The 25,800-nt window shown below is 40.1% G+C and overlaps 1 protein-coding gene and 1 long non-coding RNA gene across 2 annotated transcripts in view; one reads left to right on the forward strand and one right to left on the reverse strand.

The window, feature by feature from the left end:
• The window catches only part of LOC122535820, a 253,118-nt gene that overhangs the window by 222,330 nt on the left and 4,988 nt on the right, over nt 1–25,800 (reverse strand). The window contains exon 2 of the mRNA XM_043667655.1: nt 7,448–7,498. Within this exon, the coding sequence (XP_043523590.1) occupies nt 7,448–7,498 (51 nt within the window). The remainder of the gene's footprint in view (nt 1–7,447; nt 7,499–25,800) is intronic.
• LOC122535821 lies at nt 1,021–24,325 on the forward strand. The gene is made up of 3 exons (XR_006308274.1): nt 1,021–1,143; nt 7,955–7,964; nt 24,316–24,325. It is a non-coding gene; the product is annotated as an uncharacterized LOC122535821 (long non-coding RNA).

A 25,800-nucleotide genomic window follows, 5' to 3' on the forward strand; every position in this document is an offset into this window, starting at 1 on the left:
ACTGCACCTTTCAGCCTGCAACGTTTATTGGCTGAATCAATCTCAACTTGCAAGTTGAACGCAGCAAGTTGAACGCAGCTGAGCGAATGATTACCCTGATTCTTTTCAGTTAGAACGCCAGCTTGCGCCGCTGCAGCTCAAAGAGTTCAATTAAAGTTTAATTACCTGCTTGTGCTGTTTCTGTTTGTGAGATTTCTGATTTCTCGAACAATATTGAAAGAAATTTCCAAAATTTGTCGAAATGATGATGTCACGCGACGATGTTTTGGCTAGTAATTGGAATTGTATTATTTATCTCAGCTACGAACTACCTGAACTTTACACACATTTGCCAAAGACTTTCACCATTATTCTTTTCTCCGTTTCATCTACTCGTGACGTACAAACAACCAACATTTCCCACAAATCAGCATATCATTTCCTCCCGAAGAGTCTACTCTCCGTCAAGAGGTGCTTTACATAAAAAACGCATGACAAGATATTCCCTGAAACACGTATATACCATCCGCGTATCCGCAAAGTTGCCGAAAAGCCTCCCTCGTCTGCTCAATCTTCGTCACGAGAGATCCCATCAAAACTTTCGCAGCGTCACGGTTCATTCGTTCCTCGACGCAGCCATAATGCAGTATCCTGCATAAAATCTTCATCCAATTATCGTACGGGAATGAGGGCTCGTCTCTGCCGTATCAAAATCGTTATTCGATCGTTCGTATGTACTATCGGCGGCTTACTCTGCGATTTATGGACAGTTTGGATAATTACATAATTTGCTTCGCGAAATTTCAAGCAACGACTCGATATTATATCAAATAGATTTTAGATATCGTCACAGTTCAGTTTCACTCTTGAACGTTACTTTCTGTTTCCTCTTTTATTCACTTTATTTTCTTTTTATTTTTTTATCAAATTTTGTTCCGCAAAAGTAATTACTGTCTCGGCGAAATGTCCTTGCGCATTACGACGTTGCGCAATTAAATTCAATCAGTTGGAATCAAGGACGCGCGAATTTATAATTTCAAAGATTCCTCGAACGCTGTGAACTTCGCGTTTCCAGAGGCTTATGAACATTCTATCAAGAACCGCCGATATCACCGCCCCCGAAAATGCTGAATTTTCTAATAATTTTCATTTGTCTGACGGATAGTGAATTTCTCTAAAAAATACCATGAATTCCAGGGACGCCGGAAATAACTCTTATGACGGGCTCGCTGACAACGCTCAAGCGAAAATGTTTCGAGCCTCATGAATAAATTCATCGCCGGTCAAATTCGAATTGTAATGTTTGTAGATCGCCTTTCGCATTGTTTGTTAAACGGATTATAATAATTCCAGTGGTTATAGCGTGAAAACGACCTCCCCTCGATCACTCCTTTTCCCTTTCTTTCCCCTCTTGCCAGAAAATTAACCATCGCGGTTGAAAAAATAAAAAAATAAAAAAATAAAAAAACGGCACGTTTCGCAACGCTCGCAGAAAATTCGCTAATTGGCACGCGAGAAAAATGTGTGCTCCACAATAAAAATTTCCGACAGTAACTCTTCGCTCTTTGTTACTTCGATATTTCCCGTCTTCTTCGAATATCCCGTTGAAATCCGGCCGATCATTATTCCACCTCAATAGGCACGCGCGCTTTTTTAGCCCGCGATAGCAGAAAGAAATCAAATTATGTTCGGTGCGCTCGTCGATTCGATTTCGAAAAGCCTGTTGATCGACGCCGCGGAATTGCCGGCGAGTTTTTTTCCCATTGTGCGCGGTTTTCCATTCGCCGGGTGCCTTTAGTTATTTAGTTAAACACTGATCAAACATTACATTGTTCCTATTATTACAGGATATTTTTCTCCCTTTTATCTCCCTGCCCCCCCCCCCCCCCTCCCTTTGAACGCGTATCCACGTATTTATTCGGATTATGTATTCTACCGACGGTTTACCGTGCAATTCATCTGTATTTTGTCAATGCATTCACGCGCGCGATGTATTGTCTAGTGCCATAATGCGGCAGGAAAGCGAGGAATACTATCGAAAAGTTAACGGTTCAATAAAATTCTCTGTGCGCGCACGTCGTGAACTACCGTTGTTGTTGTTCGGGGGGAGAAAACAACGAACTGCTTTTCAAAGCCAATTTGCTCTCTGATGCAACGTGCAAGATGAAAGGATTTCACTTTTCTGACTGGCGTAATCACAGTGGACAGATGCATATGTGCGGTTATGGGGAGTCTGAAAAATTAAACAAATAAGAATTAGGTTAGGTCAACAAGATTGTAGTAAATGAAAACGGGAACAGTCTAGGTTGAACGAAAGCGTCCTTGTATTGGCGTAATTAACGAATGAAGTTGATGGAATGATTTTGGAATCGTCTCACAAGCGCGAGGAAAAAATGTGATTTTGTGGCAATGATTGTAAAATTGAAAGTAGACATATCGGTTACTTTGCATCGGAATGTAAACAGGATTTAAACAAGGAATCATGTTACGACTCTGATCGACAACTGATCAAACGGATCGATTATGCATTTGATGGGTATCTTTCACCTTTTTCCCGGATCTGTACATGATGAAAAGCGCGGAAAATTTCACCCAAGTTAAATTAGTTCGGGATAAAATTTGAATGCGAAAAAGTTTTTTTTTCCGAGCTTCGTATGAATTTTCAACAGTAAAATTATATCTCATATTCGAGGCTTCTCTTTAACGAAATAAAACTGATATCGCGCGTCGCGCGTGGGCACATATTTGGAATTATTTTTCAAGAAAATAGTAGCAAATTGCTTCGTGCAGACGCCTCGACCATGCACCAGCGCGATAATTTCTCGACTGAAAACTGAATTTTCACGTGAGTCGTAGAATTTCAATTGGCCGTACGGAACAGCAAAATGCGAGCAACAACGGGAAAAATGACAAGATAGAAATTTCGATCGTAAGGTGCAGTCGATAAAGGTTATTAAGCATATAAATAGATATCAGAAATTCGTATAGTTAATCGTGATAGAGAGAGAAAGAGAGAGTATAGACGCCTACTGCTCGCGTTGTGTGCACTTTGACGAATGTTAGCATTGCCTCCGAGGCACAATCTCACCTCATCGGTTAGTTAAATTAGCAGAGTTCACGGTAGTTATCATTCACAGGCGGTTCCACGTTCAACGACCTGCTTTAGACGTAGTAAAGTGCAACGAGGTGTAAAATCCTGGCTCGCGTCACAGGACATGCATGTTTCGCCCCGTGAGTGGGAAACAACACCCAACGGCGTCACTAGAGAGAAAAATGTCTGCAAATTTCCACGGTAGAGAAAAATTTTGTAAATTGTCTGAAATAATTACGAGGTTTTTTAAGTACAATAGATGAAAAAGACAAATAAGACTCTACAGCGGCACTTGTAACGAAACGTTCAACGTTCCGTTGCTTCTACGAAAATATTTCACGCGTTAAATGCAGTACGGGTCTGGATCTAGTGCGGTTCGAAAAGAAAAGCGTGTTAACCGCGTGAACACCCCATAGTGAACTTTCTGTTCGAACCATTTGGAATTTTCATTGTAAAACGATGAGTTTTTTTAAAAATTTGTTACAATGTCATGTATCGACATCTTAATAACATGTATATCGCATTTATCGTAGGGCGTGACGATCATTTTTTTCCGACCGTCTGTTAAGATCAACTTGATTCGGTTTAAAATTTGTTGTCAAAATAACGTTAGAAAGTTGAAATAACGTCAAAATAAATATTATCTATTAGTATTCAGTTGTTTATTGCATAGTATTATATAATTTATATAACAAGTATTCCGAGTGTAGTATATAAATTTTCATCATTTAATATTATTTATTATTATTTAGTACAGATAGATAAATAATACGAAAAACAATCTGGAACAAAATGTTTCATTTCAAAATTAATTTTGACGTCGTTAAAAAATTGTTTTAAAATTAAATTTATTGCTCTATTCTGTCTATGCATTTAGACACTTTTCTTAATAATTATAATTTTCGGACTGTTGCAAAAATTACAAGACACACTTCAGGAGCAAAACTATTAATCGTGTAATAGCGACCTAAACGGAAAGTAATCAAAAATCGGCTCCTGTTAACGGAACGTGTTAAAGGTAATGCATAGCGACGGTCCAGATTGCATCTGACTATCGCAGAACTGGCTGCGCGTTCGCTCTCTTCCTGGGAAAGGAAGATCGCGTTTCCGTTTTGACGAAAAAGGGGACGGGGTAGGGACAAAATACGAGCACCGTCGTGCCTCGGAGAAGCTGTTTTCCACGAGGATGGTCCTGCGGACGAGTTGCCTCGGCAAGCAATCTCGCGAAATTGGACCGCGCGATTTCACGTCGTTTCGCAGACGTTCCTCGTCGCCCGAGTTTCCCCCGTCTCTTCGCTCGCACCACGACCATAGAAACACACCGAACGAGATAACGATCGAATAATATCATTCGAACCTTGCCAACTTTAATTGATGAAGAATGAATTGCCTGCGTCTTGGTTCGATCGCGCGCGGACAAACGATATAGAATCGATGAGCGAGATAAAAATTGAGGAACAAAGTTCCACGATGACATCAATCATTGTGTTGATCGAGAATAAATTGGATGAATGATTGATAAAATTGAGACCATTATTTGTAATTTGATTTCATTCAAAGCGCAGCTTTTACCATCTGTTAATAGTAATCGGGGGTAAAATTTCCAATCAATTTCGATTCCTTCGGTAGGCATAATTTTAAGGACTGATTTTTCTTTCGTATGTACGTATGGAAGAGACTGCTTACATTTCAATCTTGAAATGTTCGAAAGGAATATTTGATGAGATAGGAAAGATATTAGAGAGTAATTTTGCAGCCGCTTAAGCTAAACGCGAGGGAAATTTTTCCATCGGAAGGTTGAATGCGTTAGCCTCGATAGGGCCATCGATTTTTGCCCGGTATATTCGCCAAATACGTACATGCCGTCCCAGCAATTTTGTCATCGAATTGGAATTTATGCTTCTTGGACGGTCGAAGACCAAGCAATCTGATCGCGGTGGTTCTTGTTACGTGGCATCAATTTTTCCGCGGTTCTCGCTACGACACAGAGTATCAATAACCATGTAATATACAAATGCCAGAATGCAATAAAGGATTCGATTTATCGATTCTTCTCGATGCAATAATTTTTCGACGTGGCGTTCCTCAAATAGTTATTGAAATTCACGGTGGCCAAAAGTGATCGATCCATCCATGTGTGTATCGCTTCGGCATGATACGGCCAAAGCTTTTTGCGCGGGAGACAAAAGATTAAAAAAAGATGAGTGCGAAAAGTGACAAGCAGTAAAGAAAAAAAAGAAAAATAATTTTGTCGCGCACCAAGAAAAAAAAAAAAAAAAAAAAAAAAAAAAAAAAAAAAAAAAAAAAAAAAAAGAAAAAAGAACGTGCAAACACGAAAGATTGTAACATCAAAGGAGATTAAATGAAACCATCCGATCGAGAAAAATTTATCTACGATTAAAAAAAAAAATATGTCGCGAGAAGAAGGTTCGTACGAAATTCTGTAATTAATGGCTCCTTGTGTTCAAGGAACGTATTTTTTTTCGACGAGCTTGATAATCGATCAATTCGAAATAACCGTGAAATTAATTACTTATCCCCGATGTATTAACGTCTCGCGTGTTGTAACGAACAGATTATCTAGTCGTTTCCGTCCGAACGTCTCGTTTGTTTTCCCGGTGATTTCTCCACCTACAGAAGTATCCAACCTTTGCCCCTTTGTTCCACTCTGTCCCTGTCCGTCTGGTGAAATAAAGTAGGCCCAGTGGGGATTAAAACCGAGCGCTCATGTCACGTGCACCAAGTTAGAGCACGTCATTTTGAGAGTTTGTTTGTTCGTGTGCGTTTTCTCGAATGCCAACTAGAAGTTCAAGTAACATTCGCGAACCTTCAAAGATTCAGAATAGATACGTCGATCCAAAAGTTTCTATGATACATCTCAATGGACGTTGCAAATCACAGATCACAGTTTGTTAGAAAATCGCTCAATTACGTTACAATTCACAACGAATTCGTATCATCCGTTATATCAGGAATGCATTTGCAAGTGTCACGAATTCGACGAAGAAAAGTATAAAAAAAAAAGAATAAACGTAATGCGAGGGACACATTCTTGGATCAGTATTGTTAGACGTTGAAACTGACCTTCACCAACGACACATCTTGGTCGAAAATCACCCCCCAAAATCTTCCTAATCGCGTGATTGACCTTGTGTCCAAAAAAATTGAAACTAAACTTAGACTACGTGTTATCGACGTCAAATAGATGAAAAAAAATTCATATAAATTTATGTTCGAAAATGCTTTATTGAAAAGATATAAGTTAATAAGTTTATAATATAATAAGTTTTTCAAGATATTTATGATTTATTGCGACAGTTATAAGAAATGTTCGAAAATTTCTCCTTCTGCAAGAATGCAGGCTTCCATTTGTAAAATTAGTGACTCATGTCGAACTCTTTCAAATATTCCATCTGTACATTTTCAATACATTCCCAAAATTGATCTTCTGTCTCTATCGTATTTTTATAAACCAACTCTTTCGCATGACCCCATAAATAGAAATCGAGAGGCGTTAGGCCAAGTGACCTAGGATAATACGTATAATAATAATAATAATAATTTGTAATAACGTGTACGATTCTGTACAACGAATTGTAAGACGAATTTTGTCCATAAATCTTTGAACGCTATATCTTTTCAATAAAGCATTTCCGGACATAAGTTTATATGAATTTTTTTCCATCTATTTGACCTCAGTAACACATAGTCTAAGATTAGTCCTCAGCCTTTTTGAACATCCTCTATAAAACCGACACTGCAGAAAATCTCTCCACTTGCTGCTAGTTGCTACTTGTTCGCGTCCCTCATTACGTGTTCCCAAAAATACGTATGTACGTATTAATCGGGATCTCAATCCGCGACACGTCTGCAATTCCACGCTCGTAAATAACAAACAAACTCTACTCGTTCGCGCGAGTGAGCTGAAGCGTCGTCTCGAGGATCGTCGAGAACTAGAGTCGTAAAATTATAGCGTGTGCCGCGCTCTATCCCGGCCGATTTCGTGGTTCGCTGCGCCGCGAAGATATACATGCGTGCAGTTTGAACAGAAGACGGAGAGGACGAGAGGTAGCGAGAAAGAAAGAGAGAGGAAGGGAGAGAGATGGAAAAGGGGTTGGCCCGCCTATTTCAACTTCCCTCGAGGAGGCCGAAGAAGTAGAAGGGGGAAGGGGTGGAAGGGGTGGAAGGGGTTGGAAAAGTTGTTTGGCCGAAAGTACGGGGAACTCGGTCGGTGGGCATCAATCGGACTTCTAACGAGCTCCGGCTAACTAGTTCGAACTCCCCCTCCAGAGATCGTTGCCACCGACAGCCCTATTTGAATTTCACTCGCACGCGGCAAAAAGCAACACACCATCCGCTTCCAGTGGAAAAACTTACCCGCGCCTTCGGCGTTTGCTTCAGTCCGATGGCTGGCTGGCTCCTGTTGCTCTGCAACAATAATTGAAAAACGCCACGATCAGTTCCAACTCATCGATATCATTCGCGACGTTAATCATGCCGGGCCGTGGATTCCATTAGCACGGTGTCTTCATTATTCTGGCCGCGCGGTGGTCCCGCGTGGCATGATTTTTTAACGAGGTTGCTTGGAAAGTTGCGCAAGGTTAATGGAACCGGCCTTGAACATAATGGTAGACGATGGGACGCGGTGTTATGGTATAATCCAGTAGTTTAGAAGAAAATTGCTAGTCTGAAGAGAAATTCCTTCCTTACAGATAATTTTCCTGGTTTTTCTATTTAAAAGGGAGAAATAATTTAGAGTGATATTTCATTCTCACCGAACTCCGCCAGGCTCTCCATTTTCAATGCATTTCCAAATATTTTCCTCTTTCCCGGCGAAACGGGAAAAGTTGTAAACGAAGCATTCATTTTCTCTGGCTCTGATAGGGAACAGCACGTTCGGAATTTTTTCCAGCGCGATGTAAAACAGCGGAATTGAAATGCATTTTACTAAAAAACCGCACCTGTTTTGCAAATATCGTACGCAAATGTTTTTGGTTCTCCTGGAAACGTTTCCCATGTTCTACCATTATTCATCGAGTACTGTTTTTCGAACAAAACTGTACTTTGCCACCAATGTTCTTTTTCAAATTGTATTATCGTGATTCGAATGTAAGTAGGAATGTATTTCGGTAGTCTTGCGTCGTTTATTCATCGGTGTATGAATGCAACATGATTTATATAAATGTAACATCGACGTTTAAATAAAAACGTATGCTATATCGATTAACAATTTTATTACAAACGTGCACGAATATTCATCAATTTATTTATTGTTTAGAAAATCGTTACTCAAAAGAGTTAGACGTGACAACACCACGGGTAAATGGAACGAGCAAAGTGGTCACTGAATTTCATTGGTGCTTAGTTAGCCTCGTCGTTCAGATAGAAACAAATTCACCCAGCGGAGTTTTCCGGTGGTTGTTGGTTAACTGTACAGCCACTTGGTTTCGATCGGCCAATTAAGATTTACGCGTTTCCAGGAATGACGGCCCGACACGACGATCCTGTACGAATCGACAGTTTCCCTGAATTTATCGTTTTGTCGTTTGTTCGTATGCTAGACAGATATCGCGGGAAGCGAGACAGGCCGCCCTCCTCGGCCGGATTTATTTACTGCTGGGGGTGGAAACAACGTTCTGAACGCCATAAAGGAACGCGATAACGGCACGTCCTACCCTATACGCACGTGCGCGAAATGCTCCCTTTACTCTTTAAACATTTATGCTTGCAATCTGGCCGACGCTCGGAAACTGTCGTAGAAAAAAGTACCTACCTATTACTCGCTTTTGCTCTTCTAATCGCAAGAGTCACGACGATTTTGATTTCCCCTGTGTTTCCATCTTCCAACAGCGAGAGAAAGACACGAGAACGTTGATAAAATTTGTAAGTCACAATGTCTGTTGACTGCAAACGCGTATTTTGCGAAAGGAAGTAACGAACAACATCTCAAGTACCTGAGTTTGTACTGTACCTTTTTGAGTTGTACCGGGACAAAAATCTAGCACGCTCTATATTTTCTGATATTATGTATGTGGTGAAATGGAGAGACTGTGTGGATTATCACCTCGTCGATATCCTTGGGCATGGATCAGCCCAAGTGTATTGTGCGTCGAGTATTATTACCGAAGCACGCAATTTCTCAGAAATGCAAAAACCAAAAAGGTAAATATTGCTCGTGGCCTCGAGGCAGACAGGATCGAACAAGTTCGAATATTTACGCTGCTCAGTCGTACGGTGTTATCGGAAGCGTAACCATTCGTACGAAGTACAGTCGGTTAAGTGCGCGATCGACGTTTGGAAAGATGGATCGCGAGAGAACGTTATTAACGAAGAACGTTATTCGAACGTGACGAAAATGGACAAGACAGTTGATGGAAGTCGTAAAGTGATAATGAATTTACTAAAAGATCCTGTTCATTATGGAAGAAGTCGTGGACGACCGAGTCTAACAACTCGAGATAAACGTGCTGTAGTACGCGTAGCGTCAAATTCAAGCTCGACGAGACAATTCGCAAGAAAAGCTGGAGCTGTGACAACTATGTTAGGGATGTTCGACGTCTTTTGAAGAATCGTGAACATCTGGAACGACGAAAATTGCAACAAAAACCTTGGTTAAAGCAAGAGCATAAATTTGCATAGAACGAACATCTTCGTGTAAATAAAAAAAATGGCGAAGAATCGTATTTATCGATAAAAGAAAGTTCAATTCAGACGAACGTGATGACTATCATCGTGATTTTACGAAGGGGAAGCAACAACTTGCGAGTCGTCGATTATGGAAGGCGTCCATAATGATTTGGGAAGATGTTGGTTGCTACAGTAAGTTGAAAATGAAATTTATTACAGGAAAATTAAATAGTAAAAAAGTATATTGAAATGACTTACGAACATTGTAATACGTATGTGACACGAATTGTCGGAAATACCATACTATTTTTTCACAAATATGTTTACTCATATATTTAGTTATTGTATTATTATATTCATAACACAATACATTTCACGATATATATCTATATGTATATTGTTATATATTTAGTGAAAAAACTAATATACAGTATCTTAACCGTCTTTTCTCACGATTGAACGAGACAATGAGCTGGCTTGTAATTCGTAGAATTTGCAAATTTGTCAAATTCTGTCGCGAAACTTTTCCAGTCTTTCCAAGCGTGCTGGCAATTTCAAACTTGTTAAAATTTCGCGAATAACGTTAGTGTGGTAGAGTTTCTGTTAATTAATGCATTTCACGAAAGTCTTCTTGGAAAATTTACTTCGCCTCGTGTTTTGTCTCGCGCCAACTCGGAATCGAACGATCTTAATTCGATCGATTGTACGCCACGCCGTCGTTTAAATGTCTCTCCGCGATCTAATCATCCTCAGTTGGATTTCGATCGGTTTGCAAACGGAGCGTCGGATTCCAAGGAGGTAAAACCGGCAAGACGACGATCGGTAGCTAGTTCGATGTAATTCGAGGAAATTCAAAATCAACAACGGGTACTTCAGCGGGGGAACAACGAACGCGGTGCTAATTAAGCGGTTTATCTCGATTAATTCCGGATAATTGCGTCCGGTAATTAGTCCAATTACTCCGATGGTTCGGCGTAACGCGCGAGTAACACTAGCCCTTCTCGACACGTCCCCATTGGCCGAAATGTCGCGAACTCAACCGCAGCAACTGTTATCTTCCGTGCTCGGATCTCTGCGTTTCCGGTTACCCATTTGCAGAATTACTTTACACAGAATTTCATGATACTTCAAAACTGTTACGAGCCGTAGCCCATATGATTTCCACGCGAGCATTACGTGTACACACGTAACAGGCGCCATCTCGTATCTAATTCTCACTTAATTCGTAAAATCGTATCGTTCCACTTTATTACCAAGGTAAAATTTTATATGATTTTAAAATATACGTAGTAATTTTAATATACCACTTTAAGCTATTGGAAATGATGTATTATTAATTTTATACTTTAATTATACTCGCCTTGTGTAGTGTTAATATTGAGAGGCACTCTTCGGTAGATCTGTTTAATTGAAATGTTTTGAAGCGATACGCGATCAGTGGAATCGTTTGTTTCGTTTCTCGATTCGCTGCGACGTCGCAGATTCCTCACCGAAAGTGACAAAAAATTATTTTGCTTATTTTTTGGAACGTTTGCTAACGTCCATCAGCCCTCTGTAAATCTCCAAACGCGCAGTAACTTGTACAGTGTTGTGACTTTTGACGTTATCTTAACGTTTTATCGATGCGTCGCAATCAACGATAATTTTACTGAAATTATTTTGATTCGTACGAGTCGAATTATTGTTACGAAAGCTCAATAAATGTAACGAAAGAGGCTTTGATCGTTATTTTGAAGTTATTTATACACCGTTGTGCAAATTATATATATTATCCAGACACTCGTATCTTATATTTACACGCTGCAGCGGGGTTATTTCACCGTGCATTGTTGTTAAAGCGTAAATAAATTGAACATTGTACGAACTTGCTTCCGAATAACGTATCGTTGCATCGTGCAAAAATCATGGTTTGATCTTTACCTTCTGTTTTATTTCAGCGGTTAATGTATCGTTTCTCGCTGAATAGACCGTTTCACAGGTTATTTCATGGTATACCAACTGTTTGAGTTCTTATAGATTGCTCCGCGTATATCGTTCGGAAAAATTTTCCGAGAAAGATGTGTTTGCAATTTCGTTTCACCGTAATGGACGATAATTCCGTGCCGTGGCAAAATCATTTTTTTTTTTTTGTTTAATTTTTCATTTTTCACATTATGCTCCGCTGATGCGTCGAACATCGACGGATGAACGCGTTTCATTGGAAATGGAATTTCAGCGCTGATTATACTTCCAAATCCACATAAAATGGATTAATCCGCGTGATGAATTCAATAATTGTATTTCGTGTCGCTGTGTCGCCTAAACAAGTTTTTTTTTTTTGAAGCTACGCTTCTCACGAAACCAGTTCGTTAAGCTGCGATCGAAACGAATGTTTCCATACACACCTCGAATGGTGAATATGATGGAAATAAATTGGACAGTATTTGTGGACGCGAATTGCCGCTGTCGCGACACTTGGAAATCACCGAAAACACACGGCACGACTGGAATTCTGCAGAATTCGTACTTAATTGGCGTATCAATAATTATCCATTATCGAGAGATTAAATGATTAGATCCACCAGTGAATTCACTCAGTCGAAATGATTCGAGTGAAATTATCCTATATTGATGAAATTTTAGATGACTTTTTACGTTCAGGGATTAATGTAATTACCAGTAATTATTCAGGGATTAAGTCACGTATGCACATAACAAGTAGACTAGTTATGAGCTCATAAGAAACTTGAGATCTGACAAATATTTGTCTGAAATATCTAAAAGTAGAATAAAATAGATAAATGTATTATTGAATGAATATTATGTATTGAATATAGTGATGAATATATTAATGAACATTGTACATCGATCAATATATTGCGAATACAATGGCAAATATTGCATATTAATGAATATATTTAATAAATTTCATTTCATTATTTATTTTTTCCTTTTTTTTTTAATCCGTAGCCGAACGATCATTCGTAATGAACGAATTAACATCGTTAATTATTAACAGCAATTACATTTACACAGTAATGGGTGAACGTTCCAGGCGAACTGTAAGTCGTTCGCACGCTTACTTACGTTTTAATTACGAATTAGTCGATGGCGCAGTTTGAAGCAGTTTATACTCCCGGAGGAACGAGACCGCAGTAACTCAAGAAAAGTTGAGAAATCGAGTTACCTTATACCCCGGTTCCTTACATTAAGCGGCACACTCGGGGCATTAATTTCTCGAGATGGCTTGTAATTTGTCTGTATTACCCTCGTTCCCGGAAGCTCGTCTCCGAGCGAGATCGAGGGCTTCTTCGGCGGCGTTGAATCATTCTCGTTAATTCCGATTCACCGACTCATCGCTTATTTAGTCCGTGTCAAACGACTCGCGCAGAATTCGCCAACGCGTGATGAAACAGTTTGCAAAAAAATTCTTCGCCAAAGAAAAAAAAAAGAAAAAAAGAAAAAGGAAAAGATAAACGCGCGTGTGATCTTACGGGAGAGAAACGAGCCGAAAGTTTAATCAAACTTGGCCTCTTCGTTTCTTACTCGGGAACGTTCGTCGAAATTTGGCAGCGAGACAGACCGGTCGTTTCTCTATTCGTAATTGCTACGAGTTTTCCATCGAGTCGTCTCGACGCGCGCGCGGGCCAGCGGATAATAATCTCGAGTAGCTCGACCCAGTTTCGATAATTGTTCACCGGTCCGGCTCCTTCGAGTTGGTCCGTTTCGTCGCCCCTCCGTCCCTTCTTTCTTGCCGTTGCCATTTTTTTCTCGCCGCCTCGTTTGATCGTCGATGAAATTCGGGTCGCACCCCAAATGCCTGAGTAAATCGTATCGTGTTTGAAAGAACGAGTGATTCGATCCCCGAGTTCTAGCATCCTAGCAAAGTCATTCCGTTCACTCGCGATAGGCACAGTTATCGTCGATATTATCGCGTTCGCGTTAAACTGTTTCGTCAACCATTTATTATAGCGAGGGACTTTGCCGATCGCTGGCGGCGTGAACAACTGGCAGCCCGTGCCAAATCGAGTAGAATCGAAAACAAATCAATTTATTGGAATGGAACGTGACTCACGGGCGAGTAGGCGGCGAGGCAGGGGAGCAAGTGAAAAATTTGTCGGTGGGTCACGTACAAAGGAAATGAGAGTCCCACTTGGCGGAGGAAGCGCTCGGGCCACCTCCGCCAGGGATACCACCGCTCGAATAATTATACAATCGACGCGGACGCTTTGTGCAATCGTCGCTATCTCCGAGTTAGACTGATATTCAATTCTAGGCGAAATTAAATCGAAACTGTTCGAACCTGATTGTTATTGTTGGAGCTGATAGTAGTTACTCGGTGAAAATTGCGGTCACGTCCGAGTTTTTTCCGAACTCATTAGCGGCTGGTGAACGTTACCACTTTGCTTCAGTCTAGAGTGTTCTTCTCCATTGAACGCTAACGACGTAATTTACGAACAAGCTTGAGATGAAATTTTATTCTCAGAATGCCGTTTCTTAAATGTTGAATTACAGTTCGTAAACGTGTTGAGAATATTGTGAAAAATGCACGAATGCAGAAAAATCAACGAATCATAGTCTTTGTTTAGAGATCGAATAATTATACAATCGACGCGGACGCTTTGTGCAATCGTCGCTATCTTCGAGTTAGACTGATATTCAATTCTAGGCGAAATTAAATCGAAACTGTTCGAACCTGATTGTTATTGTTGGAGCTGGTCGGTTGGTAATGGATGTTTTTTTTAACTTGACAATAATATTTCACGACAGGTGAAAGAGGCTAAGCTTTATTTAGCACGTCAGGCCGATTCATTTTGCTGAAATGGGACCGTTTTATTTCCGTTCTGTCGAATCGATACCATTGAAATTCAGCGAATATTAATTACTTAGTCGGCGTGCTCTAATTGTGAACGGAGAATTACACGCAGTTTCCTCGTTAAAATTTGAGTAAAAACCGACATGCACGTATGGAATAGAATACAAAAGGGGGGAAATGATTATCACTTGATTTAATTTTCGTGGTAATTGCCTTTCAAATCGTGAATAAATCTGTTTGTTGTTTCTATTTCCTACGATTGGAGTATTAATATTTGTTGAACTGGGACTTCGCATCCGTTCTGTCATTTATTTCATTAATATGTATTAATTTCATCAATATGCATTAATACGTAATATGTCTGACAAAATGGATGATGTAATTTTATACCGCTTGTTCGCGATAATTATACTTTCACAGATATTTTTCTTCCTTTTTTTTTTTGTTTTTCTTCGAAAGAGAAAGATGAACAGCGATTTTCCTTTGTTTTTTTCTTGTGAAACTTCAGCTTTTTGTTACGTCGATCTTTCGCTTTCGTGCAAAACAAACAAATGATGAAGAAGGAAATTTCGCTCGTACCCGGTTGAGAGATTCAGTCATTTCGAAATGAATGGATCCTTTCGTACAAGGAAAATCTTTTTATGTACACGATCCTTTTTTCCGGCAGCTGTAATTGGCAGAAAATTTAACTTCAAAGTATAATGAAACATTCGATCATTGCTACGTATTGTACTAAAAGTTCATTGGTTTTTTTCTGCCTGGTCTCAGAAATTCATTGTATCGCGAAAGAAACTGACCAAGTAACGGAGGAAAATCTCTGAGCTTTCATTTGTTGTTTCATTCGTTCTATTTATTATTATGATATAGTTTCGTTTCATCGTTTAATAAACTCACGTCATTAATTACGTTACTTAATGACTTACGTTATTTAATGACTGTGTTATAAACTCTTTAGTTCTTTTCTATCATTTATAAACTCCACGTCTTCAAATGTTCTCGTTACTGGTAAAGTGTGCTAATAAAGTTTATTGCCAAAATAGATAGATGCGAAACGCATTGGAAAATCACAAGTATCGGTATTTAATTCATGACAAAACTGATTAACTAAATGCAGTGAATGTGTAATCGATACTGCTAATTATCCGCGTTGAAATTATTTTCGTCTCACCTGCTGGCTATACTTAATCGAATTTCAATCTTCATTTTGTGGTTTCTATATCCGTTTCGTTTACATCATTCCAGTAATTGCATACGATATTTCTATTGGTGGTTAATTTTACCTTACGATCGCGTTCGTCGCGCGACAAGTTCCTTGAAAATTTCGAAACGGAAGAAAAATTAATGAAACAGTCGAAACGTCATATTTAAAAAGACTCGTCTCTATTTCCATGTATACGATAATGAACATATTTTCGCGATGGAGTTTTATACTGTTTTACAAAATCCAAAAAAAAAAGTAATATCGATTTACTGCCAATAGCAAAACCCATTTCACGTGCACTGACGTGCCTGACGCAATCAGAAATGGAAAATAGAAAAAGATAAGAGATGGCACCGAGCGTTTTATTTGATCCCTTTCTGTTTGATCTTGCACGCACGAATAAAATTGTTCACGAATCTATTTTTAGCAAAACGACGAAAAGGGAATCTGAATATCGGCTATTTGATCCTGCTTTTGCCGACGATTTTATCGGATCTTTATAACGAACACGTCAGACGCGAACGTAGATTATAGAAAAGTGGCTTCGTATTTTTCCGTTGAAATTGAAAGCTGGTTGAGTTGGAAACACAAAGGAACGGAATGCGAAAAAATTTTTCACAGAGCACAGAGTACAATTACCTAATCTAAAATTATTATCCGTCAGGCTCACGAAAATTTCCAGTGCAGAAATAGTTCTGGCTTTCACTGAATTGTTTCATAGCTCGGACCACGCTGGCAAAACATTGTGAATACTTCAAATTCCTCTCGAATTCCCTTGGAAACTCAGCGTCAAAGTCAATACCAAATTAAAAACAAAGTACTCTGCACTTTGTTGCCAGCGTCTCGTTCGAATAAATACCTAGTAACCCGATTTCGTAAGAATATCCAATGAAAACTAAAAAGAGAATTGTATCGTAGTAACATGACTTGGGTATAGGGTGAAGAGCATAACTGAGGAAAAGTTAGTCAATACTTTAAACCGTTATAACTTTGTAAAAGAAACTCGTACTAAAATCTTACTTGGTCTCATTTTAAACTTTGACTGTCCTAAGTTCGTTTCTTCCCCAAAGATGTTTCTACATCGTGTAGCGAGAAAATAATAGTACTTTCGTTCTTGAAAATTGTAAAGATTCAAACATCTCTGAAAACATTAAAAAACTTTCTCGTAACTTGATCCACCATAGTTTTTAAACTTTTCCTTTGCAATGATCTCATAAAAATTTGCAGTACGATTTTTGTTCGCCATTTTATTGAACTTTGAACAGGGTCAGGTGACGAAATGTTGGGATTTCTTGAATTTTTTCGTTTGATCCTTATCCAAAGTTTAATGAAATGACAAAAAAATCGTGTATCAAGTTTTAAAGAGAGGAAACTTCAGTTTTGAAGATCACGATGGACCTAGTTATGAAAAATAAAATTTTTCAGTGCTTTTCTACGTGTGGATCTTTACAATTTGTTTTAAAGAAAAGAACAATTTTCCATATGCTATCTAAAGTTAAAATGTCTTGGAAAAAAGAACGAATAGAAACGGAGAATAGAAATGAAATTTCATGCTTTAAAGTGAGATTTTAAAATAGATTGTCGTGTGATCTTTTTTTGTGAAATGATAACAATTTATGAAGTATCGATAATTTTTCACTTAAATTAATTGCAAAACTTCACGAAAACAGTGTTGTATCTGCCAGAATATTAGTGGTAACACGATAGTAAAATTTTTTTGAGGAAATCAAACATCTTACGAAACACTACACACTTTGCTCCCTTTTGTATTCCAGATACAGATGCTCGATAAAACACTGTTTATCTGTTGAAATTCCACGCGTGTGTTTAATTCTGCTCGTTACTGAACAAAATATGACGAGTTATATCATGGATGCGTGACACAGCTCTCGAGAGAGGGTACGAAATTAAAAATATTTCTGTCAGTAATGGGGACAAATTATCGACTGCTTGAAACGTACATATAAAAATAAAACGACGAGTGCTTGTCAGGCACTGTTCAAAATTATTCGCAAAATCCCGACGTTTATCACAAAAAACAGCCAAAAACACGGTTGGCATCGGGCAGAGCGTAGCGAGCAGAAAAAAAAAAGCGAGCCACGATCGTACGTATGTACATACGTACACTGTTCGTAATACATTGCGCGCCGCGTTTTAGCAAGCTTGTATCACTTTTATGTGCGAGACGCGACTTGGGCGCAACGACACGCGAAATTTCGAAAATAAACAACAACAGGCGGAATGACGGCGCAGCGGGCGAATGGTAGGAAGTAAAGCGTGCCGTTTCGGAACGCGGTCGTGTTCGATAACCGAGAAACTGGAAAAAGCCATAGCGGGGCCCGCGCGTTAAAACGTCGCTCGGATGTTTCGCAGCTAGCTGGCCGGTAACGAAAATCCAATTAACGTATTGCCACCGATTAGAACGGCGCTCCAAGTCGGTCAGCTTGAATCAATGATAACGACCGGCTGTTGAACGTTTATTCTTCCGTTTCGTTTCGTTTCGTTTCGTCCGTTCATTAAAAATCGAAATGGCCACTTCTCCAAGAAACCAACTGTCTATTCTATACACTCCCCGGAGAAACGTTTACACTTTCCGCTTTTCGATTCCTAAGTTGCTCCGATTTGTTTTTTTTTTTTTTTAACGATATCCTTATCCAGGCAGTTTCCTCCGCTCGTTGTAAATTTTTTAGCCGTTCGTGGAAGATATCCGAGATAATTGGCATCGGTCTCGAGAAAAGAAAACGATGGTTCGAGAAATTCCATTTCAGCCGGTAATACTATTTTCGTGGTTTCTGGTTCAAGTCGCTGCCGCGATTTTGTTCCTTCTCCCGTTCAGGAAACGATATTCGAGGAATTGATACTGTTGAAACGCAAGATTATATTACACGATGAATTTCTCTGAGAAACAGGAGAGAGAGCGGGACGGAATACCAGTTGCTTGCTTGGCGATAAAAGAGTGAAATATTGAAACGGAAAACGTGTGGAAATGCGTCGTGGACGTTGTGTTTTGACGCGTGACGGCCATAAGGCCGAAATCTCGTTACGATCTCCGGCCGAGTCGGAGTTTTCCCGGGTCCGAGCCAAACCATAAAACATCCCCGTATCTATCATAACGTCAGTCTTTCACCAGCAGCATCCAGCGCGCCAATAAACAAATTTTTTCGCTGTTTCTTCGCGCTATCTTCGAAATTCAGCCAGCGCCATCAATCAAACAAGCGTCGATTTAAAACCGTGTCGATTTTGTAACAATATCCATTACCTTCGATCGAATAACAGCGTTGGGCATTGAGTTGAACGTGCATGTACATTAATTATCTCGGATTTCTATTTCGACAACTTTCTATTTCTCATTCAATAGAAAGAGATTAAAAAGATCTAAGTGCGTAAGCTCGTTAATTATCGATTGACCGTTTGGACTTTTATTAAAGTCACCGGTATTTTTCTTCGGTTCGAAAAAACATGAGAGTACAACGGGCGTCGCGTGATTTCCCTCGATTCACTGCGTAATTTAATATTCTTCCGCTTTTCTCTGTTTTAGAGAAACGTAGCTTCGCCGTGACTCGTCTTTCTCCTTTCTTGAAGGGGCAAATGTTATCTCTCCCATCGAACAGAAATTATTTCATTTCGTAATTTGTTCGTGAACGACGTTTCTGACAAGGAAATTTTTCAATTTTATTCCGTACAGTTTCCGTACAGTCTGCAAGAGTACAAAGAACTACGTTGTTTCCACGTTATCCGCGTTATTGAATTCTCTTTTCAACGGCGGCTATGAAAAGCAGTTGTTTGGCACATCTCTCCAGTATCACGAAGGTCGGACAGATTAAACTATTTGTTTCACGGTATTACGGCAAAGTAGCTTTTTGAAAATTTGCGCGACACGCTTCCAGGAAATATCTCGTTATCCCGACGAGAAGATACGAGAGTTATGTCTTTCAATAATATTATATCACGTTATTTTGTTAGAATTAAATAACTTTCTAGCAATTCGATCGTAACTGAATTCAACGCAGAACTTTTCTGAGAGTACGATCGCGAATCGTACCAATTTGTATTCAAGCAATGCGCAAAATTCGACGTAACTCGATAAAACGTCCGTGAAAATACCCGCGCTGAAACGCGGCGAGCGGTCACCGAAATGAAATAACGAAGGTACGTACATACGTTCGACCGCGTAATTACCGATATTAGTCGAACGAAACGCGAGGACAAAATTTCCAACAGCGATGCAAACGCTGTGAACGGTGGACGATTGTGAACGGCGGTTTTCACTGTTTTAAAGCACGGCGGTGCCCGCATTCCTCGGCTCCGCGAATTACTCTCGTTTTTCTTTCGCCGGCGAATCAGCCAGCGAATATTTCGGCCAGCCTATTTCGCAGAAGCGGGCCGCACGGAGAAATCTGATTAACCAGGCGGGGCTCGGTCGTTTCGCGTGGCACGATTTTTTAGTGGGACGTGCAAACACACGGCGACGTTCTGCCAGGGCTCAAAGACACGCGGCGCGGCCTAGCTAGAGGGGCTCTCTGTCGCCTCCATTGTTATCTCGGACTTTTGTGGACCGTGGAACGGATTGTTTTCAGCTTCGCCAGCGACAGTTCTCATTTTTTTGCTATTCAGAAAACCGTTGAAAGTTTTGCGCCCTGCTGCTACGCCTTCGTCCACGTTGCCCCGTGGTGTGTTTGTCCGCGAATTGACTTGCTACGGAGGAGAAGCGCTTTTCCCGAAAAACAAATGCCATTTTCGAATCGCCAACCGCGATTTTTCCCCGCCGGCCTCCGGGGAATTGATATGGTTGTCTTCGGCGAGAGTGTAAATAACAAATATTAGTGAGTAATCAATTTTCGTTACAGAGCTCACATGTCATCGACCGTGACAAGCGAGAGAACGTTTTCCTTTATTGCAACGACTGAATTGCAAATTGTTAGAGAAACAGGGCAGTTTTAGTCAACGGAAAAGGCAGCAGAAATGCTTCAACGAATCCAAAATAATTGATTACTCATGGGTAGCCTTGTGACATTGAATTAAATGACACTCGACGGTGTTCCAAATTGCGGAGGGAATTTACAAACAAGCGAGGAACAAAGTTTAGCCTCGGCAGATGCTGATTTCGTTCTTCTTTTACACGAACGTGTTCGTTATCGTCTTAAACAAGAGGGATGGCGGGAACATAATGTTTGGGAGGGTCATTAATTTCAATTTGCAAAGGTAAGCCTGAGAGATGCGAGGAAGTTGCGCTCGAGTTTCTCCGGGAGTAACTCGATTCCGTGAATTCGCAGCTGGTAACACGGTGTGGTAATGCGGAATGAAAACAAAAATTATAATCAGTCGTTGAGTTGAAACGAGACGCGTGTCTACTCTTCATTTATATTTGAAGTTATGCACGTAGTTATGCACGGCTATAGTAGCAACGCTTGCTCGTTAGTATGAATCAGCGTATACGTGCAATTTGTAGATTCGACTTCATTAACATACACCAGCGATCGATTAGTAATCAGTCAGGATTAGAGAATAAGGCTTCATTCATTGCAAGAGACCGGTCCGTGTATTGGCTTGGTATTCAATGCATTAATTAGGATATTCAGTGTGAATCATTGGACTTAATACAATGTATTAAAAGCAGTAGCAATGTTCGCAACTTTGATTCAATGAAAATTATCGTCAAACCTGTAGTATAGTATTTTTACAAATTTTATAACAAACTCCTTCTTGCAATAAAGAAATCATTGTGTCTTTAGTTAGTTAATTGTTGAATCAACTGATCACTAACGTTAATTCGATGTCAAAGATTGAAATGCTTGTAAATTCATACCCCGGAACAACGAACGTATTAAATTAATGTATCTCGTTGCAAAAGCAAATTTCCGAGGTATAATACTTTCAACTGAAATACAAATATTGCGAGTCAACGTTCGCTTTGAAATATAATTAATCCTAGTCTACACTGTAAAATTACAATATAAATTAATAAAGAAATATTGATATATTCGCAGTTGTTTTAAAGAAGATGAAGCTCAACGTCGGTTGATGACAAAAAAGAAAAGTTTTTCTTTAAAGCTGAGCATATCGTACATATCGGGACGCGAACGTTTTAATTCACCTTGAATCTAATTTTTTTTTTTCCTTCTTCGCCTATGCTTCTTCTTTTCTGTTCCACGTGATTCTGAATAGGTATATATTTCGAGTCGCGCGGCTATCGTGTCGGTCAGACCGCGTTATTCATTCCTGTCGTCGCTTTTTTACATTTATCATCGATATCTCGCCAATTCTCAACGCCAGGCCGTGAAATCGCATCACTACGTGGCGTAACACGACGGAAATTCACCCGGTTTGCACGGGTTACTGCTCCTTTCTGAATTTACGTTGCTCGAGCTGGCGTGTCGAGGCTTAGAACCTTGCCGAGCCCGGAGCTTTTGGAACCGCAACGCCGCCAACTTTCCCCGTGATCTTCCGCGACACAACATTTACACGATTTACCGTAGACAATGCGCGACTGACTTAGCCAACAAACCACTTATCTGACACGCGAACGCGCGGAAAATGACTCTGTGACACTATTATTAAGTTCGTCTTTCCCGGAGCATTCCACGATCAAACCCTGTCTTGTTCCGTCATTGACGGGTTTCTCAAATTTTAGAAAGTTATTAATACGCATACACAATATTATCAATATAATATGTTTTCTAGTTTCTATAATTTTAATATTCAAGAAATTTCAATATTTACAACGCTGTAACGAATGTTGGTCCTTGGACGATCAATTAGTGAAATATATAGTCTCTTTTACCATGCTTGGAATACAAACAATCTCTTCTGTTTTCCGTAGCATAAAGTATTTTCAACATCTCGAGAGAGAAAGTAACTCGAACAGATACATGGACATTGGTAGTATAGCCGTCAGTTTAACCGAAAACCAGAAACACGCACAGGAAAAGAAAAAAAGAAGGAAACGACATTAGTAGAATAGGCCACTAGTCAGCCGCGTTTCAATGCCCTCGGCTAATGTAGTACCGCGATCCATTTCGATCCAACTGGGCACCGGTGCGAATGAAAATATATCAATGGGGTCAAAAGCGCTTTAAAGGCCGGTCACTTGGAACGGATTGTCCATGGGATCGTAAGAGAGTTCCCTCGTGCGATAAATCTCCTAAAAACGATTCTCTTCAGCCGGTGTTTGAAAAGATTACACCGGACACTTTTACGAGGCCTTATTTTCTCGATGGCCCGCAGTCTGAGTGCTTCTCTATCGATAGTCAAAAAGAGGATCGTTCTGCAGATTTGATACCGTTAGAATGCCAACTAGAAATAGCCACGTTCTTTCTTTCAACGGAAGAATCGCGACCACGATTATCATTCGATTTCCTTTTGCTTGGAGAAGGGGAGTTAAATAACGTGACTATCTTTAAACACTGACGGATAATGTGCTGGTCTGGCAATTAGACTGCCGATGTTCGGTACATTCTCGGAAATAGGTCCGATTTACTTATAACACGAAAGAGTGAAGAGAAAGAAATTCAGAGAAATTGGCATAATCTTCATTTTCAACATTTTACGTAGATAACAAAACTTTTTTCCATTGCATCACTGTGTATTTTATATTACATTCTAAAGACTCCCTGTTTCAAAATTGTACTTGTACTCGTTGACTTGTTAAATTAAAATTGAAGCAACATTGTAGGAGGAAAGAATGATATCGAAATTCAATCCTTTTATTTGGTAATCTGCTGTTAGTTCCAAGTAACGTGTTCGAGAGTCGGAAGCAAGTTGCAGCAACTATTTGACAAGTAACCGGTGTCAAAGCACTTTCCAAGTGACAAGGAATGCATTATTAATTGATCGGGCAATTACTCGTACAAACTGGATGGACCAGAGCGGAGCCGCAAGCGCCACGTCCATTAACGTCGCGAAATTCTGTCAGCGGCGCGCTTCCCGGCTCGTTCCGCTTTTCATTTTTTTCTTTTTTTTTCGCTTTTCCCGTTTACATCGCCAAGCACCATTGCGTCGAGAAAGAGAGAGAGAGAGAGTGTTGAAAGAAGGAGACATTAATTACATTAGAACAAAACGCTTGCCTAGACACTTGGCCTAGTAAGAATCCTCTAGCGAGTAAACGAGCCACCATAGCGCGCCGCGCGGCCCCCCAGGAACGTGAATTCTCTTAACTCTGTGCACTGTAGCGGCTGTTACAAAGGCTCGTGAAAAATTGCTCGTAAAAAAGAAAAAGAAAGAAGAAAACAAAAAGGGGAATACTTCCTCTTAGTTAACTCGAAACTCTTTCGCGCTTTTAATACTGGCGCGGTGCTAGCAAGGACACTGGTAAATGTTCTCGTAGAAGGGAATTGTGGGCTTGATTAATCACCGGAGCGTTTCGTACGTAAAATTTGCTTATTCCGCGAAAATACAACTCTGATCTTGCTTAATCTCGGATTGTGACGTTTGAATTGTTCCAATCTTAAAATCGCGCTATCTTTCGGTATGCTGATCCCGTTTCAATTTATACTTTTTTTCAGGACAGGAAGACGAAGAGTGTGCCTCTGAGTTGGGTGAACACCGACGACTCCACTGGTAAGCAAAAAAAAAAAAAAAAAATAATCGTTGATTTATTAGTTAGTTAACTCCTTCGTTTCCGAGACGCTGAACTTTCTTTTACAAATAGAATAAAATCTATGATTCATAATTGCGTGCGCATCTTGTTTTAATTCGTTGTTGATTTTCGTAAGTGTCATTAATCCGTCAAATACCATATCGTAATACCATATAGTAATACCATATAGTAAGAACTATGAGAACGAGAGAGTTGGTACGATCGAATCCTAGAATAATACAAGCTTGGTTATTGGTAGTAACAGCAAAACGATTTACGAAAATTTACTCTATTCTAATGCGCGATACACTTTAATCCATTCTAGACTAGCGCTGGTTATATCCGGCATCCACTAAGCGCGTCGCATTAGCTAGCGACAGTAACGATACGCGAATTGACAGCACGCATTAATTAATTGACGAGATATTCTACAAACTGTGGTAATAATAATGAACTAAGACTCATCGGAAAACACTTTCCTACTCCGTATACACACTGGGAGCTCCAAAAATGCGAGTCACTCTTAATCTCTTGCGCTGGAATTACGTGCCACGCACGTCGAGAATTTTCTGTTCCAAAATTGCAATATTTTCTCAGTTTCAAGTATATTTAAGTAAAACGAAATAGGCAAAACAAATAATAAATTTATTACTTCTTGATAATTTCTATCCGAGTGATGTCGTGCCGACGAGATCAAAAAGAAAGCGATGGAATTATTGCGTACGGTTTGGTCACTCGTTATGGTCCGCAATCAGTTGCCAGCGCAAGTTGTTAATACGTTATTGCGTACGGTGTGCACTAATGGTACACGACGATCCGTTTCGTTAATAGGCGTACTGATGGCTAGTTCCATCGTCGCGAAAGGGTTAAGTCGCGTGACGAATTTCGCCGCTTCAGCGAAGAGTCTCGGAATCTCTCTCTAGCACGCGATTCTCACGGCATGCTGCACACACGTATACACACATACATATGGCAGTGATAAAATATTTGCTTTTATGTCCTTTATACGTTCCATTCGGCTACTTATTTCGCGCGTATGCCCGGAAAGGAACACCGGCCATATTACTGAATTGTATCAGAAGGAAGTTGGCTCAGCAGCCAGCGCGAGACTCGCTCGGATTTCCCCGTTAGATAGGTTGGGTAACGCACGGCGGTCGGAAATGCGAATTCTCTTTACTTCTCCATTGTCCACCGTACGCTGGCAAAGTGCATGAGAAAGAGAGAGAGAGAGAGAACTGGGCTAAAGAGGGGTGGGGAAGGGAGATGTTTGCTCTTCTGGGAAAGTAAACTCCAGAGCTTTTCATACGCGCGCGACTCGTAGCGCTAACCCAATTTTAACCGGTACGACGCTAACGGTGGCTACGTTTTCACTGGGAGAGGGGTTATTTGCCTTGCCTCCACGCCCTTACACGCGCTGCCGCGTCTTTTATGCAAAGTATTGGCAAAGATTGAAAATGCCCCTATACAGAGAGAAAAAGAGAGAGAGAGAGAGAGAGAAAGAGCGTGACTGCGGTGGTTAAAATAATATCGGT

This window comes from Frieseomelitta varia, unplaced genomic scaffold, assembly GCF_011392965.1.
Source record: "Frieseomelitta varia isolate USP_RPSP 00005682 unplaced genomic scaffold, Fvar_1.2 scaffold_776, whole genome shotgun sequence".
In the NCBI taxonomy this organism is placed as follows: domain Eukaryota; kingdom Metazoa; phylum Arthropoda; class Insecta; order Hymenoptera; family Apidae; genus Frieseomelitta; species Frieseomelitta varia.